This window comes from Camelus dromedarius, chromosome 12 (assembly GCF_036321535.1).
Source record: "Camelus dromedarius isolate mCamDro1 chromosome 12, mCamDro1.pat, whole genome shotgun sequence".
In the NCBI taxonomy this organism is placed as follows: Eukaryota; Metazoa; Chordata; class Mammalia; order Artiodactyla; family Camelidae; genus Camelus; species Camelus dromedarius.
Window position 1 is genome coordinate 50,476,613 of NC_087447.1, and position 26,549 is coordinate 50,503,161.

At 51.6% G+C, this 26,549-nt stretch overlaps 1 protein-coding gene across 1 annotated transcript in view; it reads right to left on the reverse strand.

Annotated features, from left to right (window-relative positions):
• Window positions 1-285: 285 nt before the first annotated feature.
• LOC105098241 (guanylate cyclase D-like) overlaps window positions 286-26,549 on the reverse strand; it is a 39,946-nt gene continuing 13,682 nt past the window's right edge. The window contains 13 exon segments of the mRNA XM_031459305.2: window positions 286-394; window positions 4,259-4,344; window positions 5,939-6,033; window positions 6,823-6,921; window positions 7,881-8,055; window positions 14,052-14,244; window positions 14,666-14,829; window positions 18,384-18,532; window positions 21,930-22,079; window positions 22,387-22,543; window positions 22,788-22,961; window positions 25,029-25,109; window positions 26,380-26,508. Of these exon segments, the coding sequence (XP_031315165.1) occupies window positions 286-394; window positions 4,259-4,344; window positions 5,939-6,033; window positions 6,823-6,921; window positions 7,881-8,055; window positions 14,052-14,244; window positions 14,666-14,829; window positions 18,384-18,532; window positions 21,930-22,079; window positions 22,387-22,543; window positions 22,788-22,961; window positions 25,029-25,109; window positions 26,380-26,508 (1,761 nt within the window).

The following is a 26,549-nucleotide window of genomic DNA, read 5'->3' on the forward strand; positions in this document are numbered from 1 at the left end:
CCATTTGTCAAGAACAAAGCACTGCATGAAAGGAAGAGGCTATTTCTATTTTTATTCTTTTTGTGTCTAGAAGCAAGTTTACCCATAGGATTCACACAGGAACACCTCTATTAATATCGCTCTAGGGCACCTTTTAATAAGCGCCTTGGTGGTCACCAGGGAGCTCAGCAAAAGAGTTCTTTGTTGGGAGTGGAGCAGGGAGAGGGCTTGGGGTGTCCAGGCACAGGGGACTCTGGGCGGGGACTCCGGGCTGGTACCCACCCCTGCCGCACTCTGTCCCTCTCCTCATGGCCTGGCCGAGGCCTTCCCCGAGCTCCAGGGCCCGGCTATGCTCTGGCGGGCTTTGGCAAAGGCCACCTTGATTTCTTGGTTTATGAGGTCTTGCCAGGGGTCCCTGGGGAAAAAGGACAAACAGGAATAATAAACCCTGACCCAGAACAACAGTGGTGGCTGTTTAGAGCCCACAGCTGCTTACAAGGATCCCCTTGCTCTCGTTGGCTCCTCCTGACCCCCGCAGCAGCCCTGCCGTGGGCAAACCACTGGTTGTCAGGGGCAGAGCGGAGAGAAGGGGCCCCTGTGTGGAGTGTCACTGTGACAGGTGATGGGAGCCAGTTCCATGGGTACTGCTGCCTGGGTCGTGGCTACACCAAAACATGAGAGGGGCCTTTTGTCTCCTTCCCCTGATTTCCACCAGCTTCCCTAAGCAGCCCCAAATATAAAGATAGACAACTTCTGCAGATAGGGCAAATATTGAAAGTGAGAATGAAAGCATCTTTAGAAAACTTGACTTAAAAATCTTGTTACAGAAATTAACACAGCCTTGTAAACTTCAATTTAAAAAAAAGAAAATCAAGCTATAGCATACAGTTCAAGTAAAAATTTGGTAACTGCCTTGTAAACACAACTCCAAGACAAGTTCCCATCCAGCTGGCCCTTCCTACAGAGATTCTGCATGTCTTCTTGTGTGTCTGCCTGGGGTCCGTGGGTCTGCCTGTCTGTGATCTCATCTCCAAGCATAGGGAGGGGTGTATGGTAGTATTTCCACTTGTGTGTGCACCTGACACCCATGACAGGTAGAGTGTGTGTGCACGTGTGGGCGCACTTGTGCGCTCAGGCCCCGGGTGCCCACCTCCTGGATCTGAGCCTGTGGGTATGGGATTCTCCCCTGCTGCCCGGAGGCCTGGGAGGCTCCTAGGTCGGGCAGAGCTCACTGTGGCTAATCTCTGCTCTCCTCCCTCCCTGAACCAAGAAGATGAAAACATTGCTGGCACTTTATAAAGTTTCTGTCCCAGAGTGGAAAAGTCATCCCTGACAGAGCTCAGAATGACAAATGGCTGCCAGACCTGCTGGTCCCCAATTCCAGGACGGGGTGGACGAGGCAGGGGACTGGCAGCTGGGCTGCCTAGGGCCTGCACAGCCAGGTCCCTGCGAGGGAGATGGTGGGAGCTCACCTCCCTGGGCATCAAGCATCTGCAGGCCCATCAGCTGGCCAGGCTGTCCTGGGCAAAGTTCCATAAATGCATCAATAAGAAATATCAGGGAGTAACAAGTGCTACGGGGACCCAGTGTGGGGAGATGGGAGGGAGGGTGACAGCAGGGCTCGGATTAGAGTATGTGATGCGATCCACCTCGTGAAGGAGGCAGCATCAGAGCTGAGACCTGCAGGAGAGGAAGGGACAGGCCAGGGTGTTCTAGATACAGGGGGCAGTAAGAGCAAAGGCCCTAAGGTGGGAAGCGCTGAGAGTCTTGAGGAGCAGCAGGGAGCCCCTGAGCAGGTGGTGCACAGTGGAAGGTGCTGGAAAGCTGAGCTTAAGGGGCAGGTCCAGGAATAACAGAATGGGACCCCAGAGTCAACTTCAGAGTTCAGGCTTGAGTCTCGGAGTAGGAAGACCCAGAGAGTATTAAACAGGGAACTTTCATATTAATCATGTTTGTGTTTTACTTAAAATATCACTCTGGCTGCTGTGTGGAGGTGGATGAGGGGAGATGGTGAGGCCTCCTGCAGTTGCCCAAAGAGAGGAGGAGGTGAAGAAGCCGGCAGGCTTGGGGTGTGATGGACTGGAGCTGCAGGACTTGCTGGGGATTCCAGAACAGTGTCCAGCTTTCTGACTGAGGGTGGCGAGGCCACCCATGAGAGAACGCTGGTGGAGGGCCAGGCCGCCAGGTGGGCCTGGTGGATCTCCAGTGCCGTGGAAGCTCCAGAAGGAATTGTTGAGGGGTCAGTGTGAGCTACCCGGGGCCTGGAGCTTGGAGGGGAGGCTGGGGGCCGAGGCCCGTGACAGTGTCATTGGCGTGAAGAGAGGAAGGGAGGCCGCAGGGAGGTGGCCGATGCAGCCCCAGCATCCATGGCTTGGGGAGAGCAGAGGAGCTGGTGGGGAGCCTGGGGAGCGTGAGCTGGAGAGCAGGTAGCACAGCCAGGGCGCCAAGGAGGCCCAGAGAGCATGTTTCTAGGAAGAGGGAGGCAGGGGAAATGCTGCGAGCCATCAGGCTGAGAACTAAAACTGCCCACGGAGCTGGTGACATGCGCGGAGGTCACCAGTGACCTCACAGAGCTCTCTGGGCCGTTGGGGGTGGAAGTCAGGCTGCGGGAGCTGGGCCTGGAGTGGGAGGTGAGGAAGTGCAGTCAGCGTCAGCAGACAGGACTTCTGAGAAGTGCGGCTGCCAGTGGAGGCAGAAGTGGGGTGGGCCCCCGAGGGCCTTGAGGGCAGAGGACGTCTTGCCCTTGGAGGCCAGAGAGGAGGTTGGAGTAGAGGAGCTCAGTGGATGGGAACAGGATGAGGGGGTGGGTGAGCTGGGGCTGCTGTGGCATGTGGGAGGGCCCAGGGAGAGCAGGGACCTGCCCGAGGTCACACAGCCAGTCCCGAGCCCTGTCCTCACCCAGCAAGCCATCTGCAAAGTTGCAGGACCCAGGGTTGTGTGGAGGCCTTTCTGTGAACATAAGCTGGCTTTGCACCCAGGAGGCTAGAGTGTCCTTATAAAAAGGATGCAGCTGTGTGTCCTGTACCCTGGGGGCTTCTCCATACACCAGTGTGTGTCCATCCGTCCCCCTCCTCCTCCCTACCTCGCTGGACCCAGTGTGTGTCAGGGAAGGCACTCAGATATGAAGATGAACAGGGCACTGCCTGCCCCAGGCACCGCTCTGCCCGGGCTCCCTGGGGCCCCAGGGGCACCTTGACAGAAGGAAATGGCTGCTCTGACTGCCCGCAGCCCCTGTCCACATCAGTCCTTCTGCTTGGAGGACACATAGCCTGGGCTGTTTAGTGCTAGTCTTTTCCCAGGAAGCCCATGAGTTGCCCACACGCTTCCCATCTTTGAGAAATGAGAGGTAGGTAGCCGGGATGGGGCCATCCTGGAAGAGCTGAGAAGGGCTAGTCAGAAGTTCTGATGAGGGAAAGACTCTGGGCCGAAAGATCTGAGGTGGTTGTGCAGTGGGGCCCTGCTGGAGCTCTGAACATCCCCAGGGCAGCCTCCCACTGGTGGAATAAGCCTGTGGGCCTGAGGGCCACCTCATCAGTAGGAAACTAATTCTCAGCAACGGACAACACTTACACGCTCTGCCCTCTGTGGACTGCCCACTGTTGAGTGGAAGAGAGTGAGGAACAGCACGTCGCAGTAAAACGTCCTTGCTTCCTCCACCACCTCACCTGTGTTGCCCTCAGCAAGGGACATGGACAAAGGACAGAGGACAAAGGAAAGAGCCCAACTGCAGGGCAGGCACAAACTCTCTGAGAATCTGCTTCTTTTGGCTCCTACAATATGAGTGCCCTTTGATCTGTAAATTCCTCGTCTGCAGAATTAGTCTGAATGGTGACAAAAGCCCAGTGATATTTATCAACGCATCAACCTGTAACCAGCTCAGGTGGGAAGAATCTACATGCCCTGCCACAAGAGAAAGGCTGAGCTAATCACGGCGCCCGCATGTTGCAATCCCAATGCCATAAGTGTTAGTAAAGTGCTCTGAACAATACAGGAGGGCGCTCAGGATGTTGAGCGGACAGCACAGATCGGAATGAGAAGTTACGGAGGCAGCATGATCTCACCCACAACAGATGCATCAGAAACAGGCTGGCAGGAACCATGCTAAAGTGCTAAGCGTGGCTGTCTCTCAGGACCGGAAAGATAGCGATTAATCATTAAAGAATTCTGCATTTTCCAAGTTTTCCCAATAGGCAGGTAATACTTCCATAATCAGAAAAATAGCAAATGTCAAATTTCAAACAAAAGAGGCCAAGCTTTGGGGGAAACTCCCCTCACTCACCCTGGTTTGATGTCCAAAGGTGTGGGGAGGGCTCTGGGGAAGCCCGCCTTCCCCACCAGCCAGTAGGTCTCCTCGATGCCCTTCCCCTGGAAGACAGAGGAAAGGAGTTGAGCAAACCTTCACAAACTGAGACCAAGGGCAGAGGCATGTGACTCCTAAGCTCTGGGGACAGCAGCCTAGAGCCTGGAGGCAGACTGGGTCCAAATCCTGGCTCTGTCACTTGCCAGCTGTGGGACCTTGGCCAACTTACTTCACCTCTCTGTGCCTCAGTTTCCTCAATGCCTCATAGTGTTGTGAGGATTAAATAAGTTAATATTTATCTGTTAGAGACATAAATAAATAATGACTTACGAATGTGGTAACCAGCAGACCTGGCATGCTGAGATCCCAGGATTCTATGATCTGTGATTCTCCCAAACTATTGAAGGATCTGGTGGCCTCCCCTGGGATTGGCGTGCAGCCATCTGGAGTTAGGAGCAAAGAGGACGTGAGGGGCACTGGGGTCAGGGCTGGCTGTCCTAGACGTTCCACACCCCACCTTGGCCAGGGGTGGGTATTGCCACTTGGATCCCCGGGCCAGCCCAAAGAACTCGAGGTCGGCATGCCGCCCTCCCCAGTCCCTCTCTGATCCCCTTCTGTCATCAGAATCCTCATCCTCAGGACATCTAGCGTCCACTCCCCCAAATAAGACACGCCTGCCCTTACTCCAGATCACTCTCCCTCAGCCTCCAGAGCAAAGGATTCCACGTATGCTGGCCTTCATAGGCTGTGTGACTTTGGATGAGTTACTGTCCTCTCTGAGCTGCACCCTCCTGCTCTGACATTCCACTGTGTAATGAAGTGAGTCCCGTGGAGCACCCTATTTCTGGGGCCCAGCTGCAGCCCTTGGCCTTTAAATGTCTAGGCTGCTCTAGACTCTTCCAGGCCTGGCTCTAGCTGAGGAATTGGGGGAATGAAAGAGGGTGGGGTAGGAAGAAAAGTCATTCATAGGATGGTATTGAAGGTTAACATTTAAAAAAAGAATACAGAAGTGACAGACCCATCTCTGCCCTTTGGTGCTCAGGGGCAAGTAAAAACCATTATCACACCTACAACAGCAGAGGGCTGGCCGTGGGCCTGGTGGGTGCACAGAGAAGGCCTGATAGTTACTGCTGTGGGGATGGAAGAAGAGGGGTACTCCTGGGTCAGGGCAGGCTTCAGTGAGAGTTAAGGTGTGTGCTAGGGTTCTGAGGGATGAGTAGGAGCCCAACAGTGCTATGGAGAAGGCACAGGCTTTGGAGCCACCAGACCTGGGAAACAGCTGTGTGACTTTGGACAAGTCATTTTGCCTCCCTAATTTAATTTCCTAACTATAAAATGGGGACATTGATCCTCCTTTCATTATTTCTGTAATAAATATGGTAATATATGCTGTGCACCAGCATGCCGCCCAGGTAGGTGACTAATAGAAGTAACTTCTCTGCCCTGGCCCTTCTCCTCATGGGAGCCAAATGAGGGAGTAGCTCCTAGGAAGAAATGTTGACTTAGAAGTTGGGGAGTGAAGAAGACACTTAAGGTGATCATCCCCCTGGCAGGCATTTCCTTCAGCTACATCAGTCAGATGAGAATCTCTCCTGCTGCCCACAGAAACTGAACCTCTGGAGACATTTCCCATCAATCCTAGGAAAGAAAGTCTCCCACCTTTAGCTCAGTCTGGCCTCTGATGTCAATTTTGTAGCCTTCATCCAGGCTGAGCGGTGCCTGGACAGTGCTGCTGCGGACATGAGTTCTGTACGCTGAGAAGAAAGGTAGTAGTCAAGTGACCACCTAGCGTCTGGTTAAAATCTTTAAAAGCCTCAGTTCCAGCCAGCAATGCACACAATTCTGATTCATGCAATACCCTTCGCCTGGCCCTCTTGTCCTAGTAGATTGTTGGGTGCTAAAATAGGGGTCTCAAGGAAAAGCAAATTATAACATGGATTGAGTGTTAAGAAGAACTCAAGATGAGGTCAGAACCTTGGGAACATAATCACTGCTTATAGGGAAGACAGTGAAGGCTGAGTCAGGGCAGATAAGCAGTCATTCTTCTTTTACAGGCAGGACTCCCCAGTAGGGCATCTGTTTAAGCAGAATGTCTGCTGAGCAGTGTTAGGGTGCCCACAACCTGTGCAGCCAGAAACAGGCTCAGCTTTTTCAGCTGCTCCAACCAAGCCTTCGGAGAGGCCCCTGCTGACAGCAAGGGCCTAAAATGGCATTTTAAAAACATTGAAAAGGGTCTCCTCATTGTAAGGATGGGGAAACCAAGCCCTAGAGGAAGAGCGTTTTGCTCAAGGACACTAGGCACACTGGCTGCAGTCAGGCCGAGGACCCAGGCTTCCTGCTTTTCCAGTCATTGTTCTCTCATGAGATCATCACAGAAACCCTGTGGAAGGTTAAAAGAATCAGTGACATACGTCTCCGTATAGTTGTTTACTGTTAACTAGGGTACGCTGCCACCAGGTGGTGATTTAGTTACTAAGTCCTGTTTGAAACATCCAGGCTTCAGGGGTCATTCCCTGGGCAGGATAGAAACATGAGACACTCACGCAGACCTGTAGACTCCATCCGGGATGAGGTGTTAACAGTGTCCCCAGAGAGGCCGTACCGAGGCATGGTGAGACCCATGACCCCTGCCTCACAAGGCCCTGAAACTCAAATGTACCCAGTGAATTCTCGTAGGTCCTGGACCCAAGGGAAGTCCCCACAACAGTCTTGCCCTTCCCACACTCCCCACTCACCCCTTCCAGCTGCTATCCCCACCCCACATCTTGGGCTCCCGCTGAAGGATGAGGATAAAGCTGTATGGAGTCTCTGATAAAAACCAGAGAGGAGGCAACATCTGTGCCAGGCTCTGGGATGGGGGTAGGGGGACATAGATAAATCAGAGCCAGGCTCTGCTCTTAGGGAGCTCCTAGCCCGGTGAGGGGAGATGTGTAAACTATAATCATTGCTCTGAAGAGGGAAGCACTAGGGCTGGGCCAGCCCAGAAAGGAAACTCTGACCCAGCCCAGAGGACTTCCTGGAGGAGGCAGTACATAAACTGTGTCTTGAAGAATGAGAGAATGAGGGCAGGGAAGATCAGGTGCAAAGGCACAGAGGCAGAGAGCCCACTTGTCTGTGGGAAACGGTAATCAGTGAGTATGGATGGAGTGGGAAGTGGTGGAAGATGAGGTTGGAGAGATTAACAAGGGCCTTGGAGGCTATGGCAGGTGGGGTGGGCAGGGAGTTTAGACTTCATTGTGCAGGGATATGTAGAAAGGAAGGGGTGGGGGCATAAGAAGGATATACTATAGTAGAGACCCTGAGGCTTCTCCAGGCCCCCTCCCAGCAAACATTTAGTTGTTTGCATGACAACAGAAGGTCTCTGTCCTGCCTCTTCCATCAGATTCTTAGCTCCCTAGCATGAACTTAGATGCCCTTGATAGATAATAATAGACAGACCCTTAAAATAATAGAAGAAAAAATGAAATGTAAAATTTTTCTATTATGGAGTTTTATATTCTTAGAATTCCAGAAGCACACCACTGGGGTTGTCCCGGCCAGTGCCCCAGGCAGGGTTGGGAGACTGCTCTGGCCTGTCGCTCCTACAGACCCAAGCATGTACCTGAGTGCAGCCCAGCCCTGATGCGAATGGGCACAGTGGGCGCATGCCTTATCCCAAAATTGCCCATAGAGCTGAGGATGTCCAGGGCCACGTTGGCGATCTCAGCTGCATGCCGGTTCCCATTGCGCCAGGGCAGCCCAGATGCTACCATGTAGGCATCCCCGATGGTCTCCACCTGGAAGTCACAGCCATTAGGCTCCAGCACAAGAACACGCCCTCCCTGGTCTGATCCACATCCATACGAGGCCGAGTCTCAGGTGCGTCTGACCCACCCCTCGAGTCTCTGGCTCACAGTGCCCTCTCTACCAGGGCTCCCATCCCAGCTGCTCTAGCAACGATTAGATCTGCACATTTCAGGTCACCTTTGTCTGAATTGCAGGTGACCGTGCCTGTCTCATCTCCTCTGACCAGGCTATGGGCTCCCGGGCAGCAGGCCAGGGTGCCCTGCCTGCACAATGCCACAGCAACTGATCGGGGCCTCATCTGGAGAGTGCACATGTATGTTGGATACATGTCCTATCTCCCAAACCCTTGGCCTTCCAGGTGTACTGAAAAGAATGGAGAGTTTGAGATCCGATAGGTGTAGATTCAAACCCTGGCTCTGCCATTTACCTTGCTCAGGCCGGCCACCTGTGCGAGCCTCAGTTCCTCTCATATGGAAAGCATATTAAAAATAAAGTATTTAAAGAACCAGACTCATCATAGATGCTCAATAAGCAGGCTTCTGTCTTTACCATCATCACCACCACCACCACCACCATCATCATCTCCTTGGCTAATGGTTTAGGAAACGAGAGAATCCCAGAGTTTCAGAGTTGGAAGGGGCTTTAAAGCCCACCCGCCTGCCTTCCCAGTGGCCATCCGTGCCCACCTGCATCTCCTTCTTGAGTGGCTGCCTCTCCCCATCTAGGCAGCTACAAAAGTTGAGTTAAATGGCAACCTGCCTTTCACCTGCTGGTTCCAGATCTACCTCCTGAACTCAGGCCACAAATCTTTCCTATTCTGAAATGCATTCTCTGTTCCAAAAGCCCTGTTCCAGGTGCTGGGGACACAGATGTGGACCATGGCCTTCTCCCCTGCCACAGGCCAGGCCAGCCAAAGTGAAGATGGAGACTCTACCCACCAAGTCTTCCCATCTGCCAACTAAAGAGCCCAGCTCATGCACTTCCCCTCCTACAGCAGGCACATGCTGGCACCATTCGGACCCTTGGAGCAGAGCTGTCCCTCTGGCCAGGCATGTCCGCTCTCCCTTAGCACCTGGTGGGTAATAATAATCATGATGATGATGCTCCTGTTGCCCACAGGGGGCACTCTAATTCAATAACTCTCACACACCTTTAGCTGTGGACTGTGCCCTACTCCCTGTCTCCCCAGGCCTCTCTCTCACCCAGGCTATCTTGGCCCCAATACTGGGAAATGATCTGCCCTAATTATGCTACATATTGCTCAAATACTTAAATTTACTTCTTATGGCAAATGGCTTAAAATTCATTCCCCATGGATCCAATCAGGGATTCCCATGATTTGCAGAATTTGCTGATTTATTCTTAACAGTTGTTACCAGTTCCCCATGCTTCAGCCGAATGGGGACCTTTCTGCTCTCTGCAGAGACACTCAGCACTCACTCGCCTCCAGCCCTTGATCGCCTGCTCCATCTGCCTGAAATGCTCTCCCTGAGTCCCTGTCTGTGAAGATCCTAGCCCTCCATCAGCCCAGTTCACATTTCATCCAGCCCATAAAGTCTCCCCAGTCACCCGCTGGAAAAAAGACGCTTCCTTCCTCAGGGCTGTGACCTCCATCTCTCTCCCCATCATCTGTTGTTGTCAGCACTTACATGTGGACTGGCATGAATGTGGCGGGGTCGGGGGCAAGGCTGTCCCGCAATCTGTACATTTCCACAGAGGAGAGAGACCTCTCCCCAGGAGAAGAAAATACGAACAAACCCTGGCTTTCCCTCTTCCCTTCTTCCCCACAGGAGGATGAATGCATTATCTGATTGGCAAGATTGGAAGAAGGACTAAGTGCTCCTTCAAATACTCATACAGCAGTTATTATATGCCAGACACTACTTCAAACCCTTTACAAACATCAATGCGTTAGATCGTCACAAGAATTCTATCATGTAGGTACTACCACTATTGCCATTTTGCAGACGGAAACTGAGCCAGAGAGGTTAAGTCACTCACCAACATCACTCAGCACAGATTTGAACTTGCTCGGTCCAGCTTCAGAGCCCATACTCTATGCTGCCTCGTGATGCACATGGCTGGGGCCCATTCTCTCTCTCTCTCTTTGAGGAAGAATGTGCCTGCTGTGTGAGGTTTCCCTCTGTTCCTGTCCTGCACGTGGTCAGCACGCGCGTCTGGGCCAGGCCTTGCCTCTCAGAGGCAGCCTGGGAAGTGAACTGCTCGCCGGCCTCACTTCCAGCCTGCCAGGTGTGCAGCTGCAATTCAGGAACAATACACCGGCTCTGGGGACCCAGCGCTGCCTCAGATGGGTGACCCAGGGTCCAGACTGTGGAGGAGGAGCAGGAGAAAGCCCCACAGTGGCCACACATCCAGATCATACTCTCCAAGCTGCTAAGCTGACATGTGGCCCTCCACCTGTCTGCCACCTGAGCTGGAAGGGACAGTTTGGTGTAATTAATAATCACCCTACCACCCCAGCCACAGAAAGATGGCCAAGCACAGGCCCTGCTCCCTGGCAGCTCAAACTCACAAAGATGATCAGTCAAAGGCTCCTGTCATAGGGGGAACTTAGCTGCAAGTGAGGGCTGCGGCCCCTTGTACACAGGCGTGGTCCTTTTGCAGATGGGAGAAGTGGGAGCAAAGGTTTCCATGCTAACAAACACAGATGAGAATTCTAATTCCACCACTGGCTTGCTGTGTGGCCTTGAGCAAGTCACCTACCTCTCTGAGCCTGTATCCTCATCTGTACTGTAGTGATAATGATCCATCTCTTTGAGGGGAATTGCAAAGGTTAAATGAGATAGTCTGTGACAATCCCTAGGCCCAGCCAGTCCTCTTAAGACACTTAACTGGTGATGGTGGCCACTCCCCTCAATTCCCTCCCCCCATTCTGTGCTCTCAAGAGAGGCCTTGGCTCTCATCACCACGTTGGAAAGAATGACAGCACCTCTCACGTTGCTGAATCTGCAGAACAACCCTAAACCATAGGCACTTTCACCTCTGCTTTACAAAGGGGAGCTTGAGGCTCAGAGAGGTGAAGTGATGTGCCCAGAGTGACTCAGCAATGTGGCTGGGGCCAGGCTCACCCTCCAGGCCAAGTGCTGGAGTAAGTTCTCTCCTCCCCTGCAGCCCACAGGGGCCCTGCCCCTGAGTTCTGTCTGTAAAAGTGCTCACTCAGCGCGTGCTGGGAGGGAATCACAGACCCCTGTGGAACCAGGAAATGACTGCCTGGCTGCCTCCCAGCCCAGACCAGATTAAAGAGCAGTAACCAGATCCTGCTGGGACGGAGGGGAAACCGAGGCGGTGGGCGTGAGTGATGAGAGATGCGCTTGCACACATAGAGGACCTGGCCTCCCGCTTCCCCACATCTGGACGGGTGTGCGGGCCTTGCTTTATTTCATTTCACTCTGCCAGAAAGATGCAGACCTCTTGGCCAGAGTTCAGAGGAGATCAGAAAGCGTGATTCAGAGCTGGGCGGGACACATGTGTGAGGGAAGATTAGCAGGGGAGGAAGAGACAAGGCCAGGGGTGACTCAGGGCACATCAAAGCTGCAGGGCTCAGCAAGACGAGATGAGGAATCTTTTCCTGGGGCCCACGGCGGCTCTGGAGGCAAAAGGGAAACTCAGCCAGCATGACAGACAATGCCTCAGACCACAGGCTGGGGTAGGAACATGGGGTTCTGAACAGGGAATGGGAGAGAAGCTGTGTGCTTGGAATGCTGGTAGCTCAGGTCTCTGTGGGTCAGCGCTGGGCAGCGGATGGAGCCGGGTGGTGATGGTGAACATACCAGGTTCCTGTCCTGGCTCTGTCTACCAGCTGTGTGACCTGGGGCAAGTCACTTTCCTCTCTGGACCACACTGAACTCATTCAGTCAACATATATTTCCTACCTACCACATGTTGGACATTGTCAGGCATTAGGGACAGAGTGGTTTAGGTTGGAATCATCAAGTGTGGCTGTGTGGTCCAGGGGTAGTTATGAGAGTATCACACAGGAGCTTCTAACCATGTCTGGGAGGGCAAGGAAGCTAACCCAAGACCAGAAGGGTGACCAGCAGAAGAGGAGGGAGAGCAGGGTTCCAGGAGGAGGGAGCAGCATGTGCAAAGGCCTCGTGGCTAGCAAACCCCATGTGGGTCCTCTATGAGGACTGCAGAGGTGGAGTGGCCGGAGACGCAGTGGGGCCAGCTCCTGAAGGGCCTGATGAGCCTCTATGAACCTGTGGCTTTATTTTGATGATGTCTGTGTCCTGGGGAATGGTGATCCCCGATGAAGTGGGGACCAGAAGGCCCAAGTTCAAATCTCAGCTTCACATCCTGCTGGGACTATGTAATTAGATAAGCCACTTAACCACCTGTTTCCTCACCTATAAATGAAGGGTACCCTTACCTACCTTGCAGATTGTTATAATGATCAAATGCATTAATACGTATAAGGCATCTAGACTAGTGTCTGGTATACAGTAAGCACTCAGTAAGTACTGGTGATTACTGTTGTTGGGATACTGCATGTCATGCTATCAGCAGACTGCCTGGCACCTCGAAGAGTTAGTTCTCTCCTCTGAAACTTCCTGCCCCTGCATCCTTTCCATCCTGGCTTCAGCCCAGGGCCTGGCCCTCCCCAGCCCTGGCCTCCCTGGAGGGCTGTGGTGGGAAGGGCCTGATGGGTGACAAACAGAGGCTAAGGCCAGGGGAGCCAGAGTACAGCTGTTTCCTGGGAGGTCCCTCCCCACCTCTTCCCCGTGCTGAGGTTGACCCAGGACCCCCAGCAACTGGATCAGAATAGGGAAAGGGGTGGGGGAAAGGTCCCCACAGCAGGCGTAGAGGGCAGGAGGCTATTTCACAGGCTCACAGTTTGCAGAACACTTCTGCCAGGGGGAGAGGATCCACCCATCACCTATGAACCCCCTGGAACTCGAGTCATTATTTCTGTGTTATAGATAAGGAAACTGAGGTGCAGAGAGAGGGAGCCATTTCCCCCAAACTACATAGAAGCTGGTGGCTAGGGTGGGACTCCCATCCCAGGATGGAGAGGTACACAGGGACTAGACATGGAGGATCTTGACAGCCCTGCCAAGACTCTTGCTGCCCACTCCAGCAACTCCCACCCACCACCCTCTCCCACTGCTGGCCCGCTTCACAACCAGCTATCACAACCCACTCAGCATCCCTCACATTCACTAGGCCCACTGTCTCAAGCCTCAAGCTTTAACACATTATTCTCCCATTGCTTGTCCAGAGCAACCACACCCAAAATGGACAATGCTAGGAAGTCAACACCTCGTCCAGGAAGCCTTCCTTGCTCTTTACACATCTAATCCTAGCTGGACTGGGGTCCATCTCAGCCTCCTCTGCCTTCCTGATGACCACTTTCCCAGTGGGTTGTCTTCATCTTTTATCTGCAGCACTGAGAGCTCCCTGAGGGCAGGAACAGGAACTGACTCATCTGTTGCCCTTGCCTGGCACAGGTGGAGTTTATTTCCCCACCTCTTGAATCTGGGCTGGCCTTTAGACTTGCTTTCACTAATAGAATATGTTGGAAATAGCAATGTGCCTGATCCCAGCTTAGACCCCAAGAGGCTTCTGCCCTTCTGCCTTCTCTCTAAGAACTCTGTCATACCACGTAAACAATACCAACTCACCTGCAGGGGGGAGGGCAGTGAGATACCATGTAGACCAGAACTGAGTTGTCTCAGGCCAAGGTTCCAGAGGTGTGAGAGAGCCCAGCCATTAGCAGAGCTTCCTCTTACCCACAACTGACCGCAGATGTAGGAGTAAGCCCCACTGAGTCCAGAGAACTTTCCAGCTGGACAGGCTTGTGAGCAATAATACATGCTTATTGTTTTACACCACTGGGTTTCAGGCTTATTTGTTACACAGCAATAGCTTACTGATAAAAACACATAAATAAATGACTAGAAGTAAATGTATGACACAAACACAGCAGTAGAGGAGAGATGGAATGCCTGCCTCCTGCTCCTCTCACCTTGTACACATCATGGCTGCCCAGAACAGCATCAAACAGTGTGTAGAGATCGTTGAGCAAGCCCACCACCTCGATGGGCTCACTCAGGGTGGAGATGGTGGTAAAACCCACAATGTCACTGAAGTAGATGGTAACCTGGTCAAAGTACTCTGGCTCCACAGTCACCCCCATTTTCAGAGCTTCAGCCACGGACCTGAAGAGATGGGAAGGGCCAGAGTCACAAGGTGGGAGGACCCCTTTCCATGGTTGGGAGTGAGGGAGGAATATTTGGGGGAAAATCCTAGGTTGAGTGTCAGGGGATCTGGGACAGGTCTGCTGGTGTGCTGACTCCCCTCCAGCAAATACCTGCCCGTCTCCAGTCATTACTTCCTCTGAAGTCAGACGGGGGAAACTGCCCTCTCCTTGTTCCCAAGGCAGTGAGGGAGCAGAAATTCAATACTCACATGCCTAGCACTGTGCCTAATACATACAAGGGCTCTATGAAAATATGTTGGACAAATAAACAATGAATGAATTGAACGAACTCATGGAACCCAGATTTACTGAGCACCTACTACGTCCCAGGTCCCATGCTCAGAGCCACTGAGGCTAGAGACACAATCAAGTCCACTCACGGAGGAAGCATCTGAGAGAGCAGCCTTTCAGTTTTCTGTCTCTCCAGCTCCAGTTCCTCAGTCCACTCCTGGATCAAGTCCTCCAGGTTCTGGGAATACTTCCCCAGCATCCTAAATATAGAGTCAGCAACACTGGTTTTCTTGCCTTGGTTGATGCTTTTGAACTGAAAATGGAATGAAAAGCCCAATTCATCCATGAAGGTTAGCACATTCGGCCCTCAGGTTGAGAATCTGGGCCACAGGAATGAACCTGACGTAGTGCCTGCCTGGAAGGGCTGGATTGGTGGGAAGCAGATATGTAATAGACAAGGGATGGCAGTTCTGACAAGGGGAAGCACAGATGGCTGGGAGGAAAATGGGTTGGTTCTCTATGAGGCGGACAGACAGGGAGAGGACTTTATAAAGGAATCCATGCCCAGCACTGTATCACCATTAACAAACACACTGGGTCTCACAAAACACTGTGGAATAGGCATTCTTTGTTCTTAAAGATAAGTGGATGGATGGATTGATGGATGGATAAATAGATGGGTAGACAGATAGAAGGAATATGTGTAAATTATTTATATATATAATCTATACCTTTTTTTCCTTCTCCTTTTTCACAAAATTTTTCTTTACAAAATAAAATAATAAATATGTAAGGGCATTGGGACCAACAGAAAGTGAAGGTTAAAACAAAGTTAATCTACAGCATGGTACTAGCACAAAAACAGACATATGGATCAATGGAACAGAATTGAGAGCCCAGAAATAAACCCACAGACTTACAGTCAATTAATCTTTGACAAAGGAGGCAAGAACATACAATGGAGAAAAGACAGTCCCTTCAGCAAGGGGTGTTGGGAAAACAGCCACATGTAAACCAATGAAGTTAGAACACTCCCTCACGCCATACACAAAAACAAACTCAAAATGGCTTAAAGACTTAAACATAAGACAAGACACTACAAAACTCTTAGAAGAAAACATAGTCAAAACATTATCTGACATAAATCTCAGCAATGTTCTGCTAGAGCAGTCTATCCAGGCCACAGAAATAAAGCAAAAATAAACAAATGGGACCTAATTAAATTTATAAGATTTTGCACAGCAAAGGAGATCATAAGCAAAACAAAAAGACAACCTATGGAATGGGAGGAAATATTTGCAAATAATGGGACTGATGAGGGCTTAATTTCCAGGATATATAAACAGTTCATACAACTTAATAACAAAAAAACAAACAACCCAATCCAAAAATGGGCAGAAGACCTAAAAAAGCAATTCTCCAATGAAGACATACAAATGGTCAATAGGCACATGAAAAAATGCTCAATATCACTAATTATCAGAGAAATGCAAATCAAAACTACAATGAGGTATCACCTCACACCAGTCAGAATGACCATCGTTAAAAAGTCCACAAACAATAAATGCTGGAGAGGCTGTGGAGAAAAGGGAACCCTCCTACTCTGTTGGTGAGAATGTAGTTTGGTGCAGGCATTATGGAAAACAGTATGGAGATTCCTCAAGAAACTAAAAATAGACTTACCATATGATCCAGCAATCTCACTCCTGGGCATATATCCAGAGGGAACTCTAATTCAAAAAGATACGTGCACCCCAATGTTCATAGCAGCACTATTTACAATAGTCAAGACACAGAAACAACCAAAAAGTCCATTGACAGATGACTGGATAAAGAAGTTGTGGTATATTTATACAATGGAACACTATTCAGCCATAAAAATTAATAAAATAATGCCATTTGCAGCAACATGGATGGACGTGGAAATTGTAATTCTAAGTGAAGGTAGCCAGAAAGAGAAAGAAAAATACCATAAGATATCACTAATGTGGAATCTTTAAAAAAAAAAAAAGACACTTATTTGAACTTACTTATAAAACAGAAACAGACTCACAGACATAGAAAACAAACTTATGGTTACCAGGGAGGAAAAGGGGTGGGAAGGGATAAATTGGGAGTTTGAGATTTGCAGATACTAACTGCTATATATAAAATAGATAAACAACAAGTTTCTTCTGTATAGCACAGGGAACTATATTCAATATCTTGTAGTAACCTATAATGAAAAAGGATATGAAAACAAATATATGTATGTACATGTATGACTGAATCACTGTGCTGTACACCAGAAATTGACACAACATTGTAAAGTGACTATACTTCAATAAAAAAAATGAGAGAAAAAAAGTTAACCTAGGAGGGAGGAATATATGCAAAATGACGCTAGAATTGGTCATAATTTTGGATATGAGCTTCCTAGCAACAAAGCAAATACAGATTTGCAACAAAGCAACAAAGGGAAATACAGATTACACAGTCCATGGAGTCCATGGGACAAGGGTGCATTAAACTAGTTGCTCAAAAGAACCGTAACTATTGTTGATGCTGAACAGACAGAAGTACCTCTCTTAGGTCTTTATAAGAGGACATTCACTTGTTGTCATAAATAGTACCTTCAACAACAACCTTACAGGAAATATGGAAGTGCATTTCCTCGGGGAGGCTTACTAGAATCTTCCCCAGTGTGGTTTGTATCTTCCCAAAGTGGAGTCAGTAAGAGAAGCAAATTAATTATGATCAAAGAGGAGGAGTGTATTTTTGTTTAACTTGAGCACCTTGACGTCTGTGTGTATGCATGTGTGTAGATGTGCATATCCGACCTCCATTAATACTGCTTCTCTCCAGTAAATGTCTATAAGGTGGGGAGGGCAGCAGCTTCCTTCTCAACATTCATTTTCTTATTTAATTGCATTGGCTGGTACTCCCAGAACAATGCTATTTGAACATGACCCAAGTCTTTTGACTCCTGCATGTGGAATATATCATGTGTCTGTCTCTGCCTTTTCCGCCCCTGAGCCTTAGGGAGGCTCTTTTCCCACAGTCACCACTCACTCAAGGCAAGAGCTTTCTCCCCCACCTCACTGGCCACAGCAATCTCTGATCCCTGGAAAGATTTCAGGCTGGTGTTTTAAGAACTGGTTGCTCATCCTAACACTGCAACCCACCCTCACAGTGGCCACGAGAGCTCATCTAGTCTGAGGTCCAGATTTCCCATCTGTGATGTAGGACACTGCATCCCCCTGACGACGCCCGAGCTGAGGTGGGGGTAAGATGTGGGGAGGAGGGTGGTGGGAAGGCTCTTCAGAGGACACCAGTGTGTTTCTCCTGCCTTCCTGTATCTCACTCCCTCATCACCTGTCTGGACGCCCCTCTCGCTCACTGAAACTCTCCTTGGCAACGTTCCTCTGTGGCTGGGGAGTGGAGGGCAGGAATGGGGGGGGCACGAAGATGTCACTTCAGGCTTGATGGGCTGGCCCTATGGGAGCCATTAGCCAGCTCAGTCAGGCTCACACACTCCGTCACCACCAGCCAACTTGCCTCAATTTCTCTCTTGTAAAACCCAGATCATAGCAATGCTTCCTCGGAGGGCTGGCATGAGGATTAAATGTAGTAAGCATGGCACTTAGCACAGAGATTGGCCCTCAGGAAGGCACTCATAAATGTCTCTGGAACCCAGGGTTCTGAGAGAGCTTTTCTCAGAAGGTGTCCCTCAGGCCCCACCTTCAATGGTGAGGATGCTGGCCCATTGCCCCCTTTCTGCTCAGGGTTTCCAGGCCCTGGGGATAGTGTGGGACCCCACACTGGGCAAAGTGAAGTGAACTGATCAGCTGTTTCTTGTGAGCAGCCAGCTCCTCTGTGGGCACTGACCTGGGTGTAGATCTGGTCCAGGTTGGGTCTGTCCTCTGGATCCTCCTCCCAGCACTGCTCCATCAGCTGGATGCACTCAGGTGGCCCGTGGTCAGGAGACACCAGTGGCCAGCACAGGGGAGGGGGAGACACCAGCTTCCTGATGATTTCTGCAACAAGCACCCAGTGGGCAGTGGGGCTGAGGTCCCCAGGAGGGCTGGTGGCAGGGGGCTGCACTGGCATGCGGGGAGGGAGGGCAGGGTGGGCCTGTGGGGGTGCGGAGCTCAGGCCTGTGGGTGTTCCATGGCCCCTAGCTCTGTGCCCCAGGGCGTGCTGGCCAGCAGACCCAGCATTGCTGCTTTCCTGAGTCCACCCCAAGCATGGCTGAGGAAAGGGTCTCCACCTGGGAGCCAGGAGAGCAGGGCTCCAATTCTGGATCCACCACCACCTCTCTATGAGATGGTGGACAAGACAGTGACCTCAGAGTCTCTGTCTCCGCATCTGTGAAATGAGCTTAAAAAACCGCCTTCCTGAGAGCGCTGCTGAGAGAAGACGGAGGATGTCAGGTGCCCGGCCCCTGGTAGGTTCTCTCCAACCCCTGAGCCCTGCGCAACTTGCTGCTACTTTATTGCCAGTGATCCCACGAATGTGCTTAAGACCTGGGCACTGTGGCTCTTTCTAGCAGCCCTGCTGGTGCCAACTTTCCACAGGTGTGAAGCAACACTTTGCTTATTATTGTCACCATCGCGGTGACTGTTTGCCCCGGACAACCCCTGACAACCCCTGACATGCATCCTTTGTCCCCGCTCCACATGATAAGGACACAGACTAAGTAGAGATCAGATAGATCAGGCTTCCAGCTCTGTCTCTGCCACTTGCCGTCACTCCATGGCCTCAGTTTCCCCACCTAACAACTGATAGAAATAACCCCCTGTTCTCAGGAGCTGTAGGGGAGCCTTGTGGGGGAGCTGATTCACGGGCGCGCCGGGAGGAGGGGCTGGGTACCTAGCACAGGCTCTCAGCAGCACAGGAGGGGACTTCAAGATTACCCGTTTACATTCTCTACAAGTTGTGCCACCTCTCAGAGCCTCAGTTTCCTCACCTATCAAAAAAACAACTCACAGGGCTGTTAGAGGTAGAGCAGGTTAATCTCTGAGGGGGGCTGGGATCCTCCTCCAAAGCGGTGAGGAGGTGGGAGCCCTCAGAGCCAGTGAAAAGGAGCTTCTTTCTGCATCTCCCCTTGCTGACCTCCTTGTTGGGGATAGTGCATGAGTCCTTGTCCCATTTTGCAGACAGGGAGACTGAGGTTTCTGGAGGTGAAGTAGGTCACCCACAGCCACAGGGCTGGTAATAAGCAGATGCTAAAACTAGACCTGACCACCTCCCAGCCTGCACGATTTTCTTTCTGCCCAGAGGTCCCCAGTCTGTAGGTGTCAGACTTGAGGGCCTCTGAGTAAAGGGTCTGGCAAGCTGTATGTGCTTACAAAGGAGTGTGGGCAGGTGGAACCAATAACACATCTTGCGTGCACACATTCAACTCTTTTTCAAAAGGACTCAGATGGTGGTGTGATGAATAAAATACAAATCCGTTTCGAAGTGTTGCTGATTTCAGGGCAGATTTTTGTCTTTGGGCATCTTCTCGGTTAGTGGATGTGAAAAGTCAACTAGTAGCATGTGAGGCTCCAAATTTTTTGACACTAAGGTGGAGTCCTCCCAGGCAAGCATGTTGGGAACCCCTGGCCCAGACCAGGCCAGGTTTCATGTTCCCTCCCCGTGCTGGGCCCACTGTCCACACCCAATGCATTTCCAGGATGGGTCGACCCTTTTGGCCGCTGAGGTGGGAGGCTGCAGAGAAGATGCTCGGTGGATGACTCCAGGAGATTTTAGGGCAATAGCCCTGAGCTTGCCCAAATTCCAGGCCTCTGCTTCCCCGAGGGGAGTTCCTTCCCCTCTCTGAGCCTCACTTCACTCATCTCTGAAAAGAGTGTACATACTCACCCCCCAGTGTTGTCCAGTGAAATAGTACACATGAAAATGCTTTGGAAACCGCAAGTGCTCCCCGCACACAGGATCTTAAAAAGATGCAATTTCTAAGAGCAAGAGGGATCTGTTTCCAAGTGGGAGAGTCAGGAGAGAACCTGGGATTCCCCATTAGCACGCCCCTAAAACCACTCAGGCTGATATTTACTGAGTGCTCGCCATGTGCCAGGCACTTTGTCTAAATCATTTCACTGCATCCTCACAAATACTCTGGGAGGCAAGAGTCATCATCCTCATCTTACAAGTGAGGAAACTGAGGCTCAGAGACTGAAAGAGAATTACTCAGAGTCATGAGGTGAATTGGTGTGGAGCTGGGCTTAGGTCAGTGTCCCTAAAAGGCAGTGCTCTTGACATTTTGCTCCCTGAGGCAAGGAAAAGTACAGCCAAGAAGTGTCAGGTCCAGGACTGACGGCCCAATCTAGGGGCGGCCCTGGGATTCCAGGCCCGGTCCCTGTGCCTAAAGCCTGAGGGGCCCTGTCCTGAAGGGTCCTGCACAGCGGCATGGCTTGCAGACCCCATCTGGCTGATCCTCCCACTCTCAGCAGGCAGGTGTCGGGGCGGGGCAGGGGGACAGATGAAGAGTGCTGAACAAATGGCCTGACCAAGCCCCTCCCTCTTCCCACTCTTCCACCTCATAAATCTGGGGCCTGGCATGCTGATTATTCGCTGAGCAGTGTTTTGGTGGAGGAAGCAAGCAGGGCCAGGCCTCCCTGTGAGTTAAAGATTATCCATCCCAGGGTGGGAGGGGTGGTGGGCACCCCTCCATCACTGCCTGCACTGCGGGTCAAGATCCAGGGTATCTGTGGGACAGGTCCCTGGAACTGGATGGAGGCAGCAAGGGGACAACTGGACAAGCAGCCTAGGGTCCAGGGAGCCCTTCCAGAGAACACAGAGGGGTAGGAAATGTTTCTGAAGTTGGGCCCTGGCACTGGAGTCAGAAGAGAAAATGTCTAAGACCAGGTGATGATGGGGAAAGTGTGAATGATTACACACAAAACACAGGGACAAAGATGCTCTTAAAGGAGCCCCACTCAGACAGAGAACCAAGCCTTCAAATGCTGAGCAGACTGGCCACATTACACATGGACTGGATGTCTGACACATTTCTCTATTTCATCTGCACCATAAAGATGAGAAAACTGAGGCTCAGAGAGGGTGAGTGAAGTGTGTAAGGTCATGTGGTAAGTGTGTGTTACAGGGGAAGAACTGAGGTCTGCATAGACACAAGTCTGCTGGGCAGTGGGGGTGGTTAGGGAGTGAGCACTTCCAGACGTGGCAATGACTGAGAGAGGAAGGAAGAGACTGAGGCTTTCACCCAGAAACCCATGTCTTTAGCCCTGGTGCTGGTCAGAGTAGCCGAAGGCTGCATAGTTTAAGCTCAAGAAACCTAATTCTCATGGTCAAACCAAGCATGTGCATCTGTGTGGTGATTTTCAGGCCCCAATTTCCTGATGGTCACAGAGCTCTGCCACTACGTGGGGACTCTAGCCAGAGACAGGCCAAGGAAGGAGGAGGAGGATGCTGTACCTTCCGCTGAGAGCCCTAAGGAGCCATAAGGTGGGCCCCGAGTCAGCACCTCCTGCAGGATGACGCCAATACTGAAGATGTCCCCTTTGAGTGTGCCCCGCCCGGGTGCCCCAGCTCCCCGCAGCAGCTCTGGAGCCGTCCACAGCAACTCTGCAATCACAGGCCAGGGCCACACCACCGTCACCCACTGACCACCCAGGCTGGCCAGGCTGGGCGGGCACTTCACACCTATGATGTCATCACCCTGCCCCCACAGACCCGGAGGAGGGAGGTGCTTCTGTTCTCCCCTATTCACAGGTAAAGGTGAGGCTCTCTGAGGCTCAGAGAAGAAAAGCGATCAACTCAAGATCACATCACAGGAAGTGACATCTCCTGGTCTCGCCCTGCCTCGCAAGCACCCAATTTAAACAGAGACCTCAGAACCTACTGGCAGCTCCCTGCCCATCTCCAAGCTGACCCTCTGGGGCTGATCGGGGGCGCGGAGCCCGCTGAGTGTCCCGGAGCTTGGCGTAACCGTAGTCAGTGACCTTTAGCACAAAGCGTCCATCCAGCACACAGTTTCAGGGCTTGAGGCAGCCATGAGGGAAATGCCGGTGGTGCAGATACCACACCCCCTGGAGTGGAATAACAGGGGCCCCTTAGGTCTGTGGTGAGTGAAAGGGACCCCTGCTTCTCTCAGCATTCCCACAGTCCTTAGGAAAACTTCCTGCCTCCTCTCACCCTTTGCTGCACTGTTTAGATTTTTCTGTTAGACAAAGTGAAAAGAGCCCAGGCCTGGGCAGTCTGAGCATCTCTTGTCTCCCTGCCCTCTCCATTGCCCGCCCCACCAATGGCTCCTGGCCCGGTGAGGGTTCTCACACAGATCAAATCCAGCAGCAGGGAGGCCTTGAAGGTCCAGTCCAGCCGCAGAGTCTCATTCCACAGCAGGTCTTCCAGGCTGCCCCGGGCACAGTGCTCCAACACCAGAGCACTGACCCCAGGGGCCACGAAGAAGCCCAGGAAGCTGGCGATCTCGTGCTGCAGCTCCCGCATCTGCTGGGGCAATGGACACCTTAGCAGCCTCAAGGGCTGGACCAGGTACAATCCACGTCTGGCCCCCAGTACTTAGCACCCAGCACAGGGCAGAACACAGAAAGGCATCAGAAATGTTGGATGGATATGATAAGTGGATGGATGAATGATGGGTGGATGGACTGGATAGATGGATGATGGATAAATGGATAGATGGGTGAATAGATGAGTGGATGGATGGATGAAACAGTGAGATGAATGAGTGGAAGCATCATGAATGAATAAGTGAATGAGCCATAGCCAACTTCACAGGATAGGGATCGAGGCCTATTCTCAATCTAAGTGACACCATGGACCTGAAAACTGTGTAAATTCTCTCGCCCAAGACTCAGAGATTGATGAGGAGAGGAGCAGAAGGGATCAGGCACAGGTATAAAGCAGCCAGGCAGGCCAGAGAGCTTGAACCCAAAGATGGAACCCTTGCCTGGTGTGGCTTTCCTCACAAAACCAGTTCAGGAGTCAGCTAAGTGGGAGAAACCTGAATACTCTCCCCACGGTAGAGATTCCCATGCATATTAGCATACGTGATGAGGTAAGAATGGCCTCAAATCCTTTGACACTCCTGCCATCAGGAGGTTGAGCTTCTGACCCCTCCTCTTGAAACTGAGCAGATTTTGTGACACTGTGACCAATAGAACATGATGGAAGTGATCTTGTGTGTTTTGGGTTCAGGTCTTAGGCCCTGAGACTACATGGAGTAGAATGGCAAGCCCTGCTGAGCTGGCTCTTCCAATTGCCCAGCCAAGGCACCAAGCATGCAAGCCATCTGAGGCACTCTGGATGGGGGGTCAGCAAACCTGTCTGTACCAAGTCCAGGTAGTAAATATTTTAGGCTTTGTAGGCCTTGTAGTCTCTGTCACCAATAATCGCTTCTGCCATTGCAGTGTGAAAGCAGTCACAGACAGTACACAAACCAATACAACTCTGATCTGCAAAAACAGGCAGTGGGCCTGACTTGACCTGAGGGCCAACCTCAGACAACTCATTTACAAGCTTCAAACCACTGAGTGACCCCCAACCATGGCCAAGTGGAACTGCAGAACTGCTTGGCTGAGCCCCCACAAATTTCCTACCCACAAAATTGGAAGATATTATAAAATGATTATTGTTTTTAAGCCACTACATTTTGGGATAAGTTGTTACACAGTCATAGATAACCAGAACAGCGTATTAAAGGTTCTGAGAATTCCTGTGTCTAAGTCAAGCAAATTCTAAACTCATTAGACCACATATAAGACCTTTTTCTAAAGAAACATCTACACATGCAAGATGCCCATTGAACTTCCCATCGTTTAATCTCTCCAAATCTGATTTCAGATGGTGGTGATGTTGAAATAATAATAAAATTCACCACTTACCAAAGGCACCCTACTTGCCAAAGATAGTTCCAGGTAATTTCATGTATTCTTGCCTATCTTTATAGTTCCCCTGGAGTGGATTTCATTAGCACCAATTTACAGGAAAGCTAGGTGTCCTGGGGAGGCAGGATTCCATCTGGGATCTTCCTGACTCAAATCCTATGCTCTGTCCTCCATCTCACAATGCCTCTCAGGATGGTGACAATCTCAGGGTTGAGGGGGCTTATGTAGGTAGTGATGACAAATGATTGGAAACTCCCTGAGGGAAGGAACCCTGTCTCTCTTCTCACTGCTGTGTCCCCAGAGCTCAGAATGTATTTGGTACTCAGTGAATACTGGACAGAGGATGGACGTGTGGAGGGATGGAAGTTACAGGATGAGGTCCTTCAATGGTGTTAATTATGCCGTGTGACGATAGGGGTGGAGGGGATTGTGCCCCTGGTAGTCATGGTGATGATCATATTGGGGTGGGGATGCTGGGGTGCAGTGGTGGCAGTGCTGGTGTACATCTGTGATGAGAGGCTGGCGATGGACAGTGATCCTGATGATAGGAAGCACCTCCTCTTTTGAAGCTAGAAGCTTCCACATTGAGTAGGGACAATCCAGATCCGTAGGGGTCTCCGGACAGCTCCCCCTCGCAGCCCACCCTCCACGACCTCCGCAGCCCTACCTTTCTAAGGAGGCTGAGGCAGCTCGGCCGCAGCTCAGGGACTGTGCCAGCTTCAAACTTCTTCAGCCACACCCACTCTCCCTGTTTAAGAAAGGACAACAGGAGTTCACTGTTGCTGCTCCCCAGCTGTGTGACCTCGGGCAAATCCTTCAGCCTCTCTTGGCTTCAGATGTGTTCTTTCTGTGTCTTCCCAAGTCAGTGAGAGCCTGGTGAGAGCCCGGCCAGCGGACTCCTTTGGTTGACAGACCTGAGTTCCAGTCCTAACTCCACCACTTTCTAGCTCTGTGACCTCAGACAAGTGACTGGCTCTCTGAGCCTCATGTTCTGTAAAGCGAGGATAACACCCCCATCTCTGTCGGGAGCTCTAATGAGAGGTGGATGCCGAGTGTGTAGCTCCTGTCCTGAGGTCAGCTTTACTCTGCAGGCCTCGGCCACCCAAGACACCCCAAACCCAGCGACGTGAGGGGGACTCTGTGACCCCAGGACTCTAGGGGAGGAGGCAGGGAGGGTGGCAGAGGTGGAGGCCTCGGGCTGTGATCGGTCCTCACCGAGAGCTAGCTGTAACCTTAGCCCTCTCTCCCTTCCTCACTGATGGATTTCTGCTTCCTCAGCCCGCCCACAGCTACTTCAGAGGAGCAGACAAAACCTGCTTTGCATATCATTAAGGCCTCCTTCCAGCAGAACACAAAAAAGATGGAATTCCCCAAGGGAGAAGGTGGAAAAGAGGGAGCAATAGCCTTGTGTTGTTTCCCAGAGAAACAATTAGCCTCATCAACCATGAGGCATGAACAGGAGAATCAGAGCAGCAGTTGACTGTTGAATTTGAGAAGACATTTCCTAAGAAATCACAGTGTGCTCAGCAACTTTAGAATCTTGCTGCTCTCACCTCTGAATTTCCAGCCTCCTTGTCAGCTGCTGGCTCAGGCTCTGCCCGAAGGCTGCATGGGGCCAGGTGCTGTCCCACACATCTGGGCCTCAGGGACCCAGGCTCTCACTGTCTGTTGCTGAAGTAGGCAGGACGGTGACTCAGGTTGGTCCAGTGCTGAGAGAGACCCTGGGGTAGACCCACGCCAGGAGTGCCCAGGCCCAAGTGGCCAGGGACTGGTTGTTTCCCAAGGTCAGATCACAGACTCTGTGGGACTAGGGGTTAGGGGTCCAGCCAGCCACTTCTAGCCCTGTCAGCAACTTGCTGGGGGACCCTGGCAAGACTCTGTGCTTCTTCCGGCCTCAGTTTCCCACTCTGCAGCACGAATGGGGCCTACAGAGGCCCAAGAGGCTGTGGGCTCCCGTGACTTTGCCCAAACTGACTACACTCCCCAGACCTGGGTGTGGGGGTGGCAGGGGCCCTCACCTGGTACAGAGCCATGTTGGTGGGCTCCTGGGAGGCTGGGAGTCTCCTTGCTGGCCCCTCAGCTGCCGACCTCAGGCTCCCACCATCTGCCACACTTCCTGATTCACTTGCACTGTCTGCGTGCAGCCTCTTGAGGGTGCAGGCACAGTCAAGAGTCTAGACTGGGCCTC